The sequence below is a fragment of the Gracilinanus agilis genome, chromosome 6 (genome assembly GCF_016433145.1).
Source record: "Gracilinanus agilis isolate LMUSP501 chromosome 6, AgileGrace, whole genome shotgun sequence".
Classification (NCBI taxonomy): domain Eukaryota; kingdom Metazoa; phylum Chordata; class Mammalia; order Didelphimorphia; family Didelphidae; genus Gracilinanus; species Gracilinanus agilis.
In genome coordinates, this window is record NC_058135.1 from 48362934 (window position 1) to 48382413 (window position 19480).

At 36.4% G+C, this 19480-nt stretch overlaps 1 protein-coding gene across 1 annotated transcript in view; it reads left to right on the top strand.

Moving 5' to 3' along the window:
* The first annotated feature begins 1032 nt into the window (after nucleotides 1–1032).
* The window catches only part of BANK1 (B cell scaffold protein with ankyrin repeats 1), a 485106-nt gene continuing 466658 nt past the window's right edge, over nucleotides 1033–19480 (top strand). The window contains exons 1-2 of the mRNA XM_044681628.1: nucleotides 1033–1045; nucleotides 8610–9008. Coding sequence (XP_044537563.1) covers nucleotides 1033–1045; nucleotides 8610–9008 — 412 coding nt within the window. The remainder of the gene's footprint in view (nucleotides 1046–8609; nucleotides 9009–19480) is intronic.

Genomic DNA, 19480 nt, shown 5'->3' on the forward strand with positions numbered 1-19480 from the left:
TAGTGCCAGGGGGCCCCTCCTCTTTTGTACCCCTATTTGTAACTCTTATTTCCTTTCATACTGCTTTTAGTTGAGGTAATTTATGAGTGATTAGCAATAGTTTAATAGAATATTCCTGGGGACGGTCAGAACCATCAGGTACCTAATCAGACCATTAGGCATTATGTTTAATTTCATGGAACTTATCCTAGTTCAAATCACACCCCTGTCAACTTTGCCTAAGGCCAGTTCTCACATTGATATTTTTGAATATGCCCTTCTTCCAAAACACAACAACATATCAATACCTACCATTGAATACTCAGAATATAAGAATTAAATGATTGCCTTTTGCATGATTAGTTTAAGAAGGAACAGGGACTAGACCTATAATCTCATAAGTATGGGAAACTAAGGAGTGAGGGAAATCTTGCTCTCTCGGAGAGAGTCCTGAGATGCTAAGGTGAGTTATAAATTTCATAGGGTTATGGATTTACTTGTGAGTAGCATATAATCTGTGTCTTTCTCATGAGAAGTATTAAGAACCTAGATAGAAGTTAGTACACTTCCCAATACCCCTCTAAAAACAAAACCCTTGGCCTCTCCACTTACAAAAGAGGAGGAGCTTTTTGATGGGAAAACACCATAAACTGAATCTCTAGACCCAATATTTTGACTTTCCTTAGACACCCAAAGCTAGGGAATGTTCCTTTTGTGAAAGAATAAACTGCTATTTTCTACTTTGGCTTCTGGACTGTTTGTGAACTTCTTTAAGTGATTGGGTCCACCATTAGTCGGGGCTCATCTGGGATTCCTGGAGCAGTAGAGAAACCCTTAACAGCCTCCCCTGATTGGCAGTATGTCCCATTGTTCATTCTGGTGTTCCCCTTCCCTCCAAGAGAGGGATAATTCAGCGATCTTCTGCCAGCTTCCAAGTCTGAAGGGATAAGTAGGTGACAGTAAAAAGCAGAGAAGGTCTAAATGGGGAAGAGAGAGAGAGCTGTGACAAGAATTTGGGTTTGTGTGTCCATATCCCCCTGGTTCATCTGCAGGATGGCCTTGGCTGGTGAGCTGAGTTTTGGATGCCATCTAGGGTCTGATTCACAAGATATCGCAAAAAAGATATAGTGAAAGATCTGGTGAGTCTGAGAGTGAATGAATCAGGGAAGTTGGCTTGAAGATCTGAAAACTGAAAAACCTAATGCCTGCCAGTGGGTTCTAGATACCTTGATTTTGATACAGGTAAAGATCTGGGAATGGGCCAAAGAAATCTAAAGAGTTGAAAAAGGGCCTGTCTCCTTCTCCTGCTGATCTGGGAGGTTGAGTTGGAACAGAATGAGAACCTGAGGCAAAGTTGTTTAACTTTTTCATTTTTTTAAGTCCAGTGCCACAGGTCTATTTTATGTGTTTTTAATGTGATTTTATGCATTTTAAGCTTATTTGTCTCTATCTCCTTGCTTTCCTGAATATTGGGAGATGTTTGGAGGACAGAAGAGGCCAGTGGCTTCCTTGTACAACATCATGAATCCAGTAACTAGAGGGTGGCCTACATGTATTCAGATTGTGGCTGCCAGTGCCACCATGGTGGAGGAGGCCAGAAAATGATCCTAAAGTTAGTAGAAGAAAGAAGGGAACGAACCTGATCTGAACCTGGAAAGATGATGGATTGAGATCCCCTTCTGGGTTCTCCTAGCAATGGACACAACTATGAAGATGACTGAAAAAGGATGAACTCACTGCAGCCAAAGGAACTGGCAGCTCCACTTGTCTCCTGAAAAGCTGAGGCTTTAGAGGGACAGTCTCTGAACATGACATTCAGAAGGACACTGGTGACTGCAGTTGAGATCAGATTGATTGTATTTGGAATAGGAATTTGTGGACTTTTAGGTATTTTAAGTCTTGATTTGTATTGTTTGTTATATATTGTACCAACACCCTGATGGCAAGACCTAGAGGGGGACTGAGGTTGCTATTGGTAAGGTTCATTGTAATTTTGAAGATAGTGCTAAGTGTCAGAATTAGTAACACCAGAAATGGGGAGAAGTCATGGAAAGGATTGGATTAGTTATCAGTTCCCTAATAACCTTCACAAGCTCCTTTTTTCTGTTTGTTAAGAATTTTAAAGAAGAATGGGGAGGGCAGTACAGTTTTGGGATAAAGCTAGCAAGTTGAGATTTTTTTTTGAAAGTTTCTGATTTCCTCAGTCAAAGGCGAGAATCAGTACAGTGAGGCAACAGGGATAGAATCACCGAAGCCTAGATTGTTTCAATCAACAACTTCTCTGGGTATCCTCCAGTCAGAGCCTGATGTAACAATGGCTAAGGATCTAAGGCAAGTCATTGAGATGGAGATGGGATAGGAAGAGACAGATGCATTGTGGAAATGGATGAAGTACAAAATCCATAGTTTGGGGGAAATCTGACTGTTATGCCTGCCTGGGTGGGTGACTGAGAGCACATGTGGTCCCCTTCTCTTTAAGGCTAGGTGAATGTAAGACTGAATTCAAGTGTATGGTTATCCTCTTCTGAGAACTTAACCCAGAGAATTGCAGTGCTCTGACTTCCTTGTACCCATCCACCACGATAAGTGGCATAAAAGGGATGCCTCTAGCTAAAAGAGGACTCTGGAAGCATGCCATGTGTATCTCACAACAGAGGAGTAGAGACCTCAGTCCATAGCAGCTGGAATATGCCCAAACATGGGACATGACTGGCAAACCCATGTTTGCAAATCTAAGCATCCCTTGAACAAATTTCTGGTAGTCTTGCTGGGGAGCTGCACTGAAGCAAGTCTTGATTAACTGGTCAGGAATGTGAGCCTTGGTAAAGTTGGAAATTCCATAGATGAAAGCTTATTTCAACCATTCCACCCCATCAAATCAGTCACAGAAAAAGAAACACTTTAGTTTCTCTTCAAGGCTCTTTGAATCAATCAGTCTATTTGAATACTGGAGAAGTGAAGGGGGTTTCAAATACTGTATCCTAATTTTTTTTCACTTTTCTTTGAGCTGAAAAATTTTGTTCTAAGATGGTGAAATAGCTTGAATAATATTTTGTCTCCTACTGTTCATTGTGGCTTTTGTAGAAAGCATCTATCAACTTATGTACTAAATGAGATTAAATCTCTGAGCTGATGCACATAAAAATGCTTTGGTGTTCTAAAAACCCTAATTTGGAATTTAACCTTACATGCTGTTGGGGATAGGTGATGAACCTCTGATTTCATAAAGCAACTCTTAAGTAAGGAAATTCCCTTTATCAGGGCAGGGAGCACTTTTCTTATAATTTTTAGTCTTAGAAAGTTGCCGGGGACACTGAGAGGTTAAGGGGTTTCCCTAAAGTCAAACAGCCAGAATGGGTGGGACTTCAACTCAGGTCTTCATAATTTCAATGCCTGCTCTCCAGTCAAGAGAGTTTAAGCCAAATTTTGATACCCCAAGTTTTTCTTGACCATACTTATCACTTCCTTTTTATCAAACAGGGAACACAGAACCTAGAATTATTAAAACTCCAATTTTTTTCTTTTCATATAAACTTCTGAGTGGTAAGATGATCTCCCAAATAGTAAAAACAATGCATTTGTTGAAGTAATTATGTGTATTGGAATTCTTACTAGAAAAAGTGATAATTTTGTAAAATTTGCTTATTGGTTTCAGGCCAATGGAAATATATATAGCAAATTCAAATGCAATTATTTTAGGAATTTGGGTAATTTAATTTGTACTAATCAGAACCAAGCTGTAGTTCTTTTGGGCTCATACATTTGCAGTGGATTTGAACCATATAAACTCAAATCTTTAATTTATCTCTTGTTTTTCATCATAAATAGGCACATTATTCAAAACCACTGAAATATATTTTAATCTTCATTTTTTTGTCATAGAGAATGGTCCTCTCATCTAGATGACTTGATTTCAAAATGCTGCCACCATATAGTTATCTCTCCTTATTTTATAAAACAACCAATGTCTATGTGAGAAATTATTGATAAATTATTGACATAGGGTTTATCCTCCATGGAAGTTCTTTTTCACTGTCCCATTGTGACTAGACTCTTTAAGGTTATACTAATGGGGAACAAATTCTAAGTGGTTCCTGAAGGCAATTTCAGCATGGAATTCATGACTATTGACCTAGGACCAGCCTAGATAAAATTGGGGAGCTCATTCTCAGAATGGCATCCAGTGATGATATTTTTGGCTATTGTAATTCTACTAAACCTGTAATCTATGTCTTTGAATAGTTTTCTTATATGGATTCAAAACAAAAAAAATTAATCTTTCAAGTATGGAGACCTAAAGGATTGGAATTTGCTTACACAGTTAAATACTGGGAAAAAGAGAATAGAAGAACTGAAATTATCAGTCATCTGCAATGAGTTTAAATACTACAGTTAAAAATTAAACATAAATCTGAGTTCTCTAGCATCTATGGCCAAAAGAAAATGAAATATTTTGGTTTATATAATTCTTGTTATATTATTAAAGTTTGCACATCTAACTTCAGTGGTAAGGCTCTCTATGGGCATGGGATAACATAATGGAAAATAATGTCTTTAAAATAGGTTAGAAAAATGTTAAAATGAGTATTACTTGAACTGAACTTCTATAGAAACAAAAGAAATAAAATCATAGCTTTTTTTAACTTGATATAATTTATTTTCAAAAATACTTAAACTTTTTGGGGGTGATATTATGTTCCAAATATATCCCTCTCTACTCTTTCCCATGAGCCATCTTTTGGAATAAAGATTAATTTTTAAAAAGAGGTACGTATATAAATAGGAATATAAAAGGCTACTCAGCCAAATCAGTTAAAATATATACTGTATCTAGCAACAAATAAAATATTCTATAATCAATCTCCTCACCTCTGCAGAGGGGAGAAAACTTGGTCATTGAGATATGTTCATGGTATTAAATTTTGAATTTTTTGTGGCTATTTTTTCCATTTACATTATTGAAGTCATTATCAATATTATTATACTGATTCTGTTTATTTCACTCTTCATCAGTTTATATATTATAAAGCTTACTATGCATCTGTATTAAATCACATTCTCTGATTTGTTTAGTCATTCCCTTTTGTTGAGAACCTACTTTTTTCTAATTCTTCCCTGGCAAAAAACCTCATTGTTAATATCTTACTGTATGTGGAAATACCATTAAATCTTATCTTGGTGAAAGCATTTCTTTATAGAGAACTGAGCTAATATGATTCAGTATATAATAATTACTGATGATTTAACTTAATTCCATGATAGGGTTTTGAAAATCTGGAGAAAATATAGTTAACTTGTTAATTTGACCCTCCTTCTCAAACAAGTCTTCTTAAATGAGCTTTTGTCAGATTTCAGTGTTCATTCAGTCTCATGGTTTCTTTTTCTGATGAGGGCCTGAAGTACTGTTATTTTCTGTGGTCAACTAGAGATGGATCCCTTTAGGACTATCCAGTTTAGAATGAGAAGGGATCATTTGTCAACATTATAACTTCATGGCCAAGGAACCCGAAGCCCAGAGGACTTAAAGCATCACAGGTACTTCATAACAGAGCTAGGATTCAGGTCTTCTCCCAATAAATTCAGACATCACCATGCAGGGTTAGTGTCCAATGTTATTGTAGGTAAGGTCCTGTTATTAGTCAATTCAGTGGAGCACTGATATTCAATCAAAGTGTGAAGGTCTGAAGTTGATATAAACTATACATTACACCAGTCCTATGTAGTTTTCCCAGTCTCTCTCTGTCTCTGTCTCTTTCTCTGTCTCTTTCTCTGAGTCTGTCTCTGTCTTCTCTGTCTCTGTCTCTCTCTCTCTCTCTCTGTCTCTCTCTCTCTCTCTCTCTCTCTCTCTCTCTCTCACACACACACACACACACATGCATGCATGCACACACAAACAATATGTAAGAGAAGAGGTTTGTTAGGTTTGTTAGGGTTATTTTTAGTACAATCAAATGCTTAAAGAAAATATACTTGTGAATATGTGTATAGAAACAATTCATATTATATATATATATGTGCTTATTTTTATACACACATATATACTTGAATCTCTCAGCTATATGAGAATTGTTTCATATCAAGTATCAGTGCATAAATAACAAGAATACATAGTCATAAACAATATTAGGCTGTTTCTTTTGGAGAAAAAAATAAGTAAGAAGGTAGATAATCTTCCAGTCTCAATTTACTCTGGCATTAAAAATTACCAACTAAATAGAAAAGATTTTTAATAGATAAGCCAATTCCCTTATATTGCTGGTAAAAATGCAATATATTAGTGATTATATCAAAATCAATGTCTATATATTTGTCATTTTTGCCTCCATTCTGACTGTCACTCTTTCTTTTGTTAATTCCCCAAGTTTTCCCCACTGGTAACTGTTTAAAAGAATATTGAAAGGACATATTATCTAATCTTTCTCCTTCATGGACAATAAAAACATGAGTCATCAAAAACATCAGTACTTATTCAAAGAGAAGAAAGTTTTTCTACATTCTCTGATGTATAAATGCAATAGGAAGGATTTTGATTTATGATTTCATTACTCTGAACCATGATTGGTTAATATTATTCTATTAGTGAAATATTTTATTATCTAATTTTATGAAAGACAGTTGTTGATATGAAAGTTTTTGAGTTTAATGAGTTTGAGATGGATACTAATTTTAGGAGTTAATGAATAATTAGTATATTGGTATTGCATAGAAAGATATCTAATAGATTTTTGTATGGAAGAATTTTCAAAATAAGCTTTGATTTATTGGGTGCTTATTATATATATATATATATATATATATATATATATATATATATATATATATATTGCTATTTGTCTTGTGTTACCAGCCCAGAGATTTCCATTTTAATAGATTTTTTCAAATGATTTAATCGTATTGCTCAATAGCCATTTGCCTTATGATCAAAATGTTTTTAATGAAAGTCTTTTGTTCTTGTGTTACAATTTCATCCTCTATAATTTTAGCACATTATTCGTGTATGCTGGCATGTTGATGAGACCAACCACTTGAAAAAAGGCAGCTAGGTCAGTTATCCTTTGGGATCTGACTACATAGGTTTGGTTCATCTCTGTTAAGACATGAAGTACAAATGCAAGGTCACTAGTTTATTTGAGAACTCATGAAGGAGCTTTAAGGTGATTGAGGAGGACTATAGGTGCCCTATATTTATGAAAAAAGAAAAGTAATGAATGAATGAAAAAGTATTTATTAAATGCTTACTTAATGTAAATCTTAATTAAAATAAATAAGCTTAGGGAAAACTGAGCAAAATAAAAAATCTTTTTAAAATTTTGTGCATCAACTCCATACCTAGATTCATATAAAACATAAAAGTCATTGAAATGATTGAAATGGTTTCATCTAAAAAAGAGAAGCCTGAAGTGGAATGGAGTTTTGTTATTTTTATCTTTACATCAAAACACTCTGAGATTTTCTTAAGCACTTATAGGATCACAATATAAAAGGTAAAAAGTGGAATGTAATTAGGAAGAATTCTGGTCCAAATCTTCTCATTTTCTATTTTACATCTTAACTAACTAGCAGTATAATAATCCCCTAGAGGATGGGGCCATATATGTCTATATGCATATGTGTTTTTGTATGTGTACATGTGTATTACTTAGCATAACAGGAGCTTTTTAAAAAGCTTTTTGAATTCAACAAGTTTGTATAAAGAAGTTGTATTAGGGACAGTGAATACTGTTAAGTCTATAAAACAAAAGAGCACGACTTGTTCTCAGGACAAATGATTAAAATTGGAGACAGGAAGTAGGAAGTATAAAATATAGCAAAGGAAGGGAATATAGAGTGCCAAGTACTGTGTTGTCTTTTGTTTTTGTTTTTAAAAATGTGTGTATGACTACCTCCAGAGAAAGAACTGATAACAGTTATATTTTTGCCAAAAGATGCCTTCTCGAATGGGAAAAGGGGAGAGGAGGGTGATACCTGAGAACTTTAATATAACAAACAAATTAATTCATTAAATTTAATTAAAAAAAACAAATGTCATTATTTCTTCACAACAACCCTAAGAGATAGTTACTATTATTACCCTCATGTTATAGTTGAGGAAACTGATATAAACAGAGGTTAAGTGACTTACTCAGAAACACACAATTAGTAAATAAATGGCTATATTTGAACTCGGGTCTTCTTGATTCTAGACCGCACACCAGCTTCTCTCTCTAGTATAGATTCATTAGGCTCATCAAAAGGAGAGATAATACCAACATAACTAACAAGGGTTTTTTTTTCCAGCCCTGCAATAATGTAAATGATACACTTATTTGAGGTTATGAATATAGGGAAGGAATATCAACACTTGCCCTGCAGGGGCTAGAGTAGCTTAGTCTGGCTACTATGAATGGAATTTACTTAGTTTTGATCACTGTAGCAGATAATATTAAATATAAATAATTATTATATACAATGTTATATAATAATTATATATATGATTACATGTTATGTTACATGTATTATAATAATATAATTAAATATAATAATAAAAGGGAATATTTCTATATAATTTATTCAATTTCCAAGAAGGCTATTATGATGAGCAATCATCATTTTTAATACTAAATGTTGACTTGTGAATTGGCTTTTCACAGAAAACATAAAGGACCTGCTGATGTTGTATGAAGAAGAAGCTGAGGAATGGGCCCTGTACTTGAGAGAAGTCTTCCTCCATGTCATGAATATGGAGGCGATACTTTTATACAGCTTGACCAACTCCTCAGCCCAGCACTTGGAAATGCTGGGCTTAAACTCTTACAAATGTAAATTACTGATATTATCAAACAGCCTCCTACAAGGTCTGACCCCTTTGAAATGCCGTTTTCTGGACACACTCCTCCATTCACCAGAAAGTGTGGTCATCCTGCTCTGTGGAGTAAAAAGTTCAGATGAGCTCTATGAATTATTAACCATCTCCCCTGGCAGCCAAGAGATCTCTACTGAACAGGAGCCGGAAGATTATATCTCAGTTATCAGGAGCGTCATACAAAGAGGTACTGTTTGTCTAGTCTCCTTAATTTTAAATTCAGCCCTCTTTCTTTTAGCCAAAGAATACATTATGATCTTATGTCAAAAAAAAAGGAAAGAAAAATCAAGTTATTAAATGATATAGTGCCAGTCGATTCAATCTAATGAAAGTTAAATTCGTATCCACTCTGACCAAGTCTTGCCACCAAGTTAAAAAAGTGTTTCTCAATTTATAACTCTATAAATGATAAATGAAGATGAAAAGGAATAATACCATTAAATGGAAAATGGAAAAGTTACCTAATGACCCCAATGGGGTCATACAGAGAACTCACCCATCAAATCTGATGTTTAAAATGTAAAGCAAATTAGAAGAGGGTTATCTTCATTAGATGACATGTTCTGACTCACTTATTGGCTGCACTGAAAATGGGGGTGACCAACAGTAGTGTCATTGCAGTGGGATTTTCGAGCTAGAGTTGCCAAAGACATAAGTGCAGATAATGGTTTGAAAATTTTAGCCTTTTTAATTTTTGATTATATCTTTTGATTTCCTATCACTTTCCAAATCATAACATTTCCAAATACAATGTTTTACTTCTCCCTACCTTTAGAATAAATAATAAGAAAGAAAACGTAAAAATGCAATTCAACAAAAGTAAATAACACACCAACTGAGTCAGATATCTTATACTATCACCTGCATTTCTAGTCTGCCATCTCTGTAAAATGTTGTTGTTTGGTAGTTTTAACTGTGTCTGAACCTTCATGACCCCATTTCGGATTTTGTTGGCAGAAACTGGAGTGATTTGCCATTTCTTTCTCCAGCTGATTTTACAGATGAGAAAATAGAGGCAAACAGGGTTAAGTTGCTTGCCCAGGTTCACACAGCTAATAATTATCTGAGATCAGATTTGAATTTGGGAAGATAAATCTTCCCTACTCCAGTCCTGGCACTCTATCCATGGTGCCACCCAGCTGCTCCCTATAAAGGAAGAAGGAACATTTCCCTATCTCTTTTCTGAGGTTAAGCTTTAATCATGCTTTGACCTCTAAACATCTTAACTCCTGGCTATATGCTTTGAAAATTGATATCACAAATATTTGACCCTTTTTTTTGATATGGGGTTGTATTCTCATTGTCTTAGTGTTTTCTCCTATAGTAAGTCTTATTAACTAAAGCAAATCTATTTGTCCCCAATTTAGTCTTAAAAAGTTGCATAGGGCACTAAGAGTTTAAGAGACTTGTCTAGGGCTCACAACCCTGCGTCCTGTACCTGAGCCTGTGAGTGCTTCTCGACTCTCAGACTTTGCCATACCACACTACTTCCCTCCTATTTGGGATACTCTTGTTCCAAAGATGAGAGAATTGGAATTGAAAGTCTAAAGTGGGGATTCACTGTGTTTGCATTGGCTTGTGAAAATGTATGCACCTTCTGACTAGTGCTCCATTACATTTCCCAAAATTATGTTTCAATTTACTAAATGGTGTCCAAACTTTGAGAAAAAGAATATCATAAACTTACTGATCAAGGATAATACGCATTATTGCTCTTGTATCCAACTCTTCATGACTCCATTTGGGGCTTTCTTGGCAAAAGTAGTTTGCCATTTTCTTCTTTAGCTCATTTTATAGATCAGAAAACTGAGGCAAATGGGTAAAGTGACTTGCCCAGGTTACTAGTAAGTGACCCAATTTGAACTCAGGAACATGAGTCTTCTTTACTCCAGCCCTGGCAATCTATCCACTGTGATTCCTAACTGATAACATAGATTACTTGTGGCATTTTGTCACATAGTTGGGATGAGAGCAATTCCTTAAAGAGTGATTCATTTCTGTGTTCATGGATTATATAAATCCAAAAATCAGCTGTGCTTTTCTATCTCAGTTTATGAAGGGAATGAGTTAAAGTTAGATGAGCTATGTTTGTTAAGCAGTCTTTTTTATCTTCATTTTTCCTTCAAATCATTCAAATTGTTGAAAGAAGAAAGGTAAAATCATTATTAGGGCAGTGTCTCTAATTCTCAAGAAGCAGTGCATATACATTCATGTACTGCGAATAAAGAATAAAGTAACTAACATCATTTGCTGTGAATTTAGCCCAGACTCCCAGAATTTCACAGAAAGATATTTAAGGCATTTAATAAGGACTTACTCTGTGTTAGCCACTGGGCAAATCACTTGGGATGCAAAATGAGGAAAAGAAGATTATCTCTATTCCCAGGAATCTTGCATTCTAATAGGGAAGGTAAGACATCAAAAGCGAGATAGAATGAATATTGTCTCCTAGCCCCACTAAAATTGGGGCCAGGCAGCAGCTCTGGAAGAGAAGAAGCAACTGGGTGAGTGATAGGGGAGGGAAGGAAGAAATGAACAGAATAGCTGGTACTTCTGATGATATGGATGTCCTGCATAAGAACTCACCAGTCATTGTGTCAGCTTCAGCATGGAGTCACCCACCAAGGGGCAAGTTAGCTGGTGGAGAGATGGAGCATACGAGAAAGGCAGCCCAGGGAGAGACTTTGCTTGGGCCTTTGTGATAACCTCTTCTTTTTCTAAATATTGACTAACCATCTCCTTAATGATATGGTCTAGAATTTTGTCAGAAAATGAGGTCAAACTCACAAAAAAAAAGGTCAAACTATGTTCCATATTTTTAAAAATCAGATTGCATCTACTCTTCTTTATTCATATATAGCCCTTTTCCTATTCTTCAAGACCTTTCAGAGGGCATTGTCAGTGCTTTACCAGTCACGAATCCTTTTGGTTATAGCTGGATCTGCTGACTAGAGCTCCTCAAGGGCTCTTTTATTATCTTTTTATTTAATATGAATCTCCATTCCCTATTGACTACCATTATTCTGCCCTTTCCAGTCTAAGGGTCAGTCTTCTTGTTAAAGAGAACAGAAGTAAAATAAAAATTAATTCCAGCCTGAGGATCAGTTCCAAGCCTTCTTTGATCTTTCTTTTTTTCTCAGTAGAACTTGAGAAAAAAATCCAAAACTGCAAATGTTATTTAGTTATCCTAGCTTTTCCTAGCCTCAGATAATTCTGAGCTCTTGTACTCTATGACACAGTCTTGTGACAGAACATTCTTATGTTTCCACATTTATCCTCTATTTCCTAATTTGTTTTACATGACTTTTAAAAATCAAATTTAAGTTGTCCATTTCCCCATTCAATGTAATTATTACTTTTGGACTCTGGCAGTTCATTCTTGAGAGCAGTTTATCCCTCTCAAGCCAGTTTTCTAAGAGAGAATTTTAGACCGTGGAATCCCATCATAGGTAATGAGATCTGTGATATCCTATTCTTGGTTGATGATCTTCATGGGATATACACCAAATAGGATAGTTTTAGTTTGTACAGGGGAAGTGTGGCATATGAGAATCCAGCTGATGCTTGGTTTTTATATAGATCAAAACAAGAAAGTCATACTAGCAATCTCTTCATAGAACAGATACTTTCTTTCCCTTTTTTTGGTGATATTTGCATTCATTGTCCTTGTTCTCCTGCTTCTCCATTTGAGCCTCTAAATGTGGAAATTCTAGTACTCAGATCACTGATGTTTTCTTTTTTTATATTTTTGATTATGTACCTCTCATCTACTTTCAAGGCTTCAATTCAGTTAATTAGTCAAGAAGCAATCTTTCCTTAATCTATATATGACTATGTGACAGGTGCTGTATTTGGTGCTGAAGATACAAGAAAAAAGTGAAAGAATTTCTACCTTTAAAGCACTGATATTGAAGTGCAGGAGACAGGTACAGTCAGAGGTCTATACAGAATAGATACATCAGAGATGTAAGTAGATTTTGCAGGGGACTAGCTGCTGCAGGATAGGATCCTAAATTTAAGTGGTAGAAAGGCCTTTGAGATCACCTTCTCTAAAATCCTACTTTGCAGGATACTAGAGTTTCTAGATAGAGGTAGCTAGGTGGCTCACTGGAAACCAATGGTCTCAAGTCAAGAAAACCTGAGGTCAAATCTGGCCTCAGACACTAGCTGTAAGTCCCTGGAAAGTCATTTAATCTCTGCTTTCCTTAACCCAAGAAAAAAGGAAATGGCCAACCATTTAAGTGTCTTTTCCAAGTAAGCACCATAAAGAAGCATGTATTGACATGCTTAAACCAATGATTCCCAATGTAGGTGCTACCACCCCCTGGTGGGTGCCACAGCGATCCAGGGGAGCAGTGATGGCCATAGGTGCATTTATCTTTCCTATTGATTGCTATTAAAATAAAAAAAATAATAATTTCCAGGTCAAAAAAAAAGTAATTTTTTTCTGGAAAGGGGGTGGTAGGCCAAAAAAGTTTGGGAACCACTGGCTTAAAATCAATGGGCTCATGAAAGATTGGATACAATCAATCAACTGAAAAACAATGACAAGGATTCTAAGTGGCAAAAACGATGTGGTTTAAGGATTGGGAAACAGCTTGTACAAAGGTACAGAAGATAAATGGTAAAAAGGACAATTTGACTGGCTTGAAGAGTCCATGAAGAACACCCACTACATAAGAAATGGCTTCATTTTAAAGGGTATTTGTTCCTATAGGTAACAGTTTGCCCTGGACTTTATTATTTAGGAAGATAACATGGCTAGACCTGTATTTTAGGGAAACTCATTTCTTCCTATATGGTTTCCTAATTTTCTGAGATCCAGACTGACATTTCCCTAGAGCTGCTGTCCTGAATTTCCAATTGCATGAGCCTGTTCTGGCATGAACATCCTGCTGGTCCTTAGAATGCAATATGTGCAAAATCTGAAATCCTTCTATTCCAATTCTTCTACGCCTAAGCTATCTCTTCCTCTTGACTTCCCTATTTATTTCAGCACTGTAAAGCACTTTGTTGAGAAACTCAAGGTCATCCTTCATTAGTACGTTTCCCTTCTACCTTTTGACACTGAGTTTTGAAAAGTTCCCTTTTTTCTTCCTTCAAAACCTATTCTACTTTTTCATGATCACTTGCTACCTTTTACCTTCAGGATTGTTAGTAGTATTTAACTATTCTAGAGAGGCAATGTTGGATTTTATAAATATATATGTGTGTGGGTGTAACACATACAACTTTATTTTCATGATCCAAAAAATTTACAACTTATACTTGTTATTAACTATAAACTAGTACAAGACTGCTTGCCAGGAATCTGAAAGTGTCAGTCTGATTCTTTTCCTCCAGAGAAAGGTATACATACATACACATTCACATTCATACACACACATTTATTTATATGTGTGTGTCTGTGTGCAGCTGGGTGGTACAGTGGATAGAGCACTGGACTTGGAGGAAGACTTATCTTCATGAGTTCAAATCCAGCCTCAGACAGTTAATAGATATATATATACAAACCTGGGCAAGTCATTTAATCTTGTTTGCCTCAGTTTCCTCATCTGTAAAATGAGCTAGAGAAAGAAATGGCAAATGACTAATATTTCTGCCAATAAAGCCCAAAATTGGACCACAAAAAGTCAAACATGGCTGAAACAACTAAACAACAATCTAAATGTGTGTATGAATATATATAAATAAATACATGTACATATATATACATTATGTAGATGCATACATATATTTTCCACCTTGGTCTAATATCAATTCTTTTGAAGCAAGGACTATTATCTTTGTCTCCACAACATAGTCATTGAAACTAAGGTAAGTGTTTAATAAATCCTGATTGATTGATGTATTGAAGCGAGGAAAACCTGGATTTGGATCTCATTTTATCTATTTTCTGTGTGACCATGACTAAGTCATTAACCACTGTAATCTTGTAAAGTGGGAATAATAATCTGTGCCAATTCCTCAGAGCTACCCTGAGGCTCAAGTGAAATAAGGTATGTATAGCATCATATAAAATGCTGAGTACCATATACATGTCAGTTATTATTATTATTGTTTGAAGGAATTGAATGAATACTTGATATGCATCTTTTAAACTGCTCCTGGGCTTGTTACACCTCTGTCCTGAACAAGAATATTTATTACCTTTTTACTGCTATTGAATAAAGTCCCAGAGTCTTAGCAGATCCTAAACTGTCTTTTTTAGTCTTATCTGCCATTTATCTGCACCTCATAACTTCTGTACTCTACTCAAAAGATTCTACTTGCAGTTCTCTGATTATGATCTTCCCTCAGTCTAGAAAGCTCTCCCCAGACATCCACCTTTTGAAAGCGTCCCCATCCTTTAGGTGTTAGCCCAAAGGGCTTCCTTCCAATCAGTCCTTTGATTGTCCCAATTGTAGATGCTCCTTCTATAAATGGGAGTCCTATAGTATTCATTTCCTATTACACATATGGAATTTATTTTACACTGCTTTATTTGGCAGTTTACATGGGGACAATATAATACAGCATAAACATCAATGTACTTGAAGGAAGGATAACCTAATATCCTTCTACTATCTTCTAATACCTTCGGTATAATAACTAATAACTGCTTTGCTATTCACTGAGTGACTGCTGCCAATTGCTTATCCTTTCTGGGCCACCTTCTTTTCATTTGTAAAATGATGGTGGTTAGGCTAGGTGGACATAAATTTGTAGAATGATTTCTCATCACATCAATTAGATCATGATACCTTTGAGGTCAAGAACCTAATGTTTCATGCTTATTTAGTTCCCCTATATGAGGCAGCATTGTGCTTTGTCTATGAAGCACATTCCAATAGTTCTTGAATTAATAGATCCATGATAGAGCACCCTCTCATCTATAGGTTAAGTGGGGTTAGGAGGAAATGGATGTCCAAGAGCATTACAGATTAGGAGAATATCAGAAATAAGAGGAAGAAATGATCCCAAATTTCACTGCATATATTTGGAACTTTAATCCATATCCATGAGGCACATCTTGGTGTTCACCTTCAGGGATCCCAAGAATTGTTTTTCTCTTTATTTTTACTTCTAAATTTATTTTCTTTTCATTACTATAAAGCACTCCATTAAGGAAATAATTATATTTTGCCTGAGGATTGGTAGGCACTTTAGAAAATTTTTAAGAACAACAACATGTCTTAGTGATACAAATTATAGCAAAGAGAATAGGCTTAGAAAGTTCAAAAGGAGAAAGAGAATCCTCTGAAACATTTGAGAGTTAATCACTTATTTTCCTTAAAGGAAGTTTTCAATGATCTTTATTGGGAAAATGGATAATTGACAACCTATTATCTGGAAATGCTTATCTTTTATATCTTACTACAGGTTTTTCCCAACACTATTTCAACCAGATGTCAATTAACAAAGAAAGCTCAGGGAGTAGCTTTTTTTTAAATTTTCAAACTATTCTATAATTCACGGGTTGCCATGGAATTTTTGTATTTTTAAAATTATCACGCTTTTGAGTACCTGTCACATGAATTATTAAGTGTGTGGGAAATTGGAGTTGAATCAAAATGATTAATTCACTATATTAATATTTTTCAAGGGAAAGGAATTAGCATGTGTTAAGCACCTACTATGTGCCAGGCATTGTGCTAAGTACTTTGACAAATATTCCCTCAATCTTCGCAAAATCCCTAGGCTGTTATTATTCCCATCTCCTAAATGAAGAAACTGAGGCTGACTTGCCCAGGGTCACATAAATAGTAAGTATCTGAGGTGACATTTGATCCCAAGTCTTCTTAACTCCAAGCTCAGTCCTTTATCCACCAAGGTACCTACTTCACTAAAAATGAAGAAAACTGACTTCCCGTTAAGATGGCGGCAGAGTAAGGAGCAGCTGCTCGATCTCTCCTAACCGATGCATACAAAACTCCTCAAGGGGACATAAAAACAAACCCAAACGATCAAAGGAACACCACAATGGGGTGCAGCATTGAAGGTACACAGAATCAGGGCATTTTCACGCTATAAAGGGGTGAAACAGCTCTCACTAAAACGCGAGAGGAAGAAGCTACTCCACCCACACACACACACACACACCACGCACAGCACCAAGGCCAACTCACAAGAGTGAAAGCAGGATTGGGGCAACCAGTAAACCACTAGCAGCCCCAGGGCTTATACCTGTGTGCTGCAAGACAAGGGACCCAAAAAAACTTGGGGGGGCCGGGGGGAAGGATGGACTTTCCCCTGCAGCGCTGCCCCAGGAGTGAATCTCTAAAGCAGGGAATTTCCCCAGCTTCTTGTGTGGGTGAAAGCGCTGCCCAGGGTGTCAATGAAAAGCCCTAAAGCAGGGACTTTCCCAAGCCTATGTGCGGGTGAAGGCAGGGCCCTGGGAGTGAATTGAGGTCTCCAGGGCAGGATAGGACATTGAGTGAGGACCTGGTGCAGAAGGGAGCCTGGCTGTGGAAGCAGCCCCCGAGACTGCTGAAGGAGCCTTGGGCAGAGGGGCAGACCAGGGACTACCAGGAGGCCTGACCCCAGGACAAGAAGACCGGAGCCATCAGGAGCTTGGAGGGGGCAGGCAGACCCTGAGTGTGAAGACAAAGCTGAAAAGGGACGGGGCTAACAATGGCAACACAGAAGAAAAAGATTAGTAAGAAAAATGCTGGAACACTCAACAGCTTTTACACAGAGAAAATCCGGACCACAGAGGAGGACAAACAAATAACCAAACCTTACCCCCCCAAAAAAATGAAAGCTGGTCACAAGATATTGAAGAGTTCAAACATGAGATGTTGAGGAAGATGGAAGAAATCTGGCAAGAAAATAACAGTTTAAAAGGCAGAATTTTGCAATTGGAAAGTGAGGCAAGTCAACTGAAGACCAGAAATGACCAGACTGAAAAGGAAAACCAAAAGATTATAGCCGAAAACCAAAAGATTATAGCCGAAAACCAGTCCTTAAAGGCTAGAATCGAACAATTAGAAACCAATGATCTCTCAAGACAACAAGAACAAATAAAACAAAGTCAAAAGGCTGATAAAATAGAAGGAAACATGAAATATCTCAATGACAAAGTGACAGACCAAGAAAACCAGGCTAGAAGAGACAATTTGAGAATCATTGTTCTTCCAGAAAAGGCAGAAATTAATAGACACCAGGACTCCATACTTAAAGAAATTATTCAGCAAAATTGGCCTGAAGTTCTACAACATGAGGGCAATATAGACATTGAAAGGATTCATAGAACACCCTCTACACTCGATCCAGATAAGACAACATCCAGAAATATAATTGCCAAATTCAAGAGCTTCCAAGTAAAAGAAAAAATCTTACAAGAAGCCAGAAAGAGACAATTCAAATATCAAGGAGCACCAATAAGGATCACACAGGATCTGGCAGCCTCCATGCTAAAAGACCTCAAGGCATGGAATACAATATTCAGAAAGGCAAGAGAGCTGGGTCTTCAGCCACGGATCAACTACCCATCGAAACTGACTATATACTTCCAGGGGAAAGTATGGGCATTCAACAAAATTGAAGATTTCCAAGTTTTTGCACAAAAGAGACCAGGACTAAATGGAAAGTTTGATACCCAACCACAAAAACCAAGAGAAACATGAAAAGGTAAATAAGAAACAGAGGGAAAAGAAAGAAAGCTCATAATTTTTTAAATTGACTCTTTAAGGGCTTAAAAAAGATCTAATTATCTGTATTACTAGGTGGAGAAATGCTATGTATAATTCTCTGTAGTGAACTTTATTCACTATTATAATATTCACTATTATAGCAACAAGAAGAATAATTCATAGGGAGAGGACAGGATACTGAATGGTCTAAGAAGACATGGGGGGTGGGAAAGAGGGGGGAACAGAAGGGGACACCAAGAAAAATCTGAGTAAATAAGAAAAATAGGATATTCTATTACACATAAAGAGGGCATGGGAAGGGGAGGGGATATACACTATCACAATAAGGAGAGGAAGAGTGCATTAAGAGGTAATAATCAAACCTTACTCTCAGTGTAATCAACCAGGAGAGGGAAGAGTGACTTTATTATCCATTCGGATAAAATACTTTATCTAACCGCACTAAGAAAGTCAGAAGGGATAAACCAAAGGGAGAAGGGGAGTGGGGAGGTCAAAAAAGGGAGGGGAGAAAAAGGGGGAGGGAATTCATTAGGCCTTAAAAAAAAAGAAGAATAACAAGGGAGGGGGAAGAAAGGGAAGTCAATCAAGGGAGGGGAAAAGGGATACCAGCTCAAAGTAAACTACTGGTTTAAAAAAAAGAAAATAGTGTAAGAAGAAGGGGTGGGTCTACGGGAGGATACAAAAATGTCAGTGAATGCACAACTAACAATTTTAACTCTGAATGTGAATGGGATGAACTCTCTCATAAAACGGAAGCAAATAGCAGAGTGGATCAGAAACCAAAATCCTATCATATGTTGTCTACAAGAAACACATATGAGGTGGGTAGACACACACCAGTTTAAGGTTAATGGCTTAAGTAAAATCTTTTGGGCTTCAAATGAGAAAAAGAAGGCAGGAGTGGCTATTATGATCTCTGACAAAGCCAAAGTAAAAATCGATATGATTAAAAAAGACAGGGAAGGTCATTACATCCTGATTAAAGGCAGTGAAAGCAATGAGGAAATAACACTGCTCAATATAT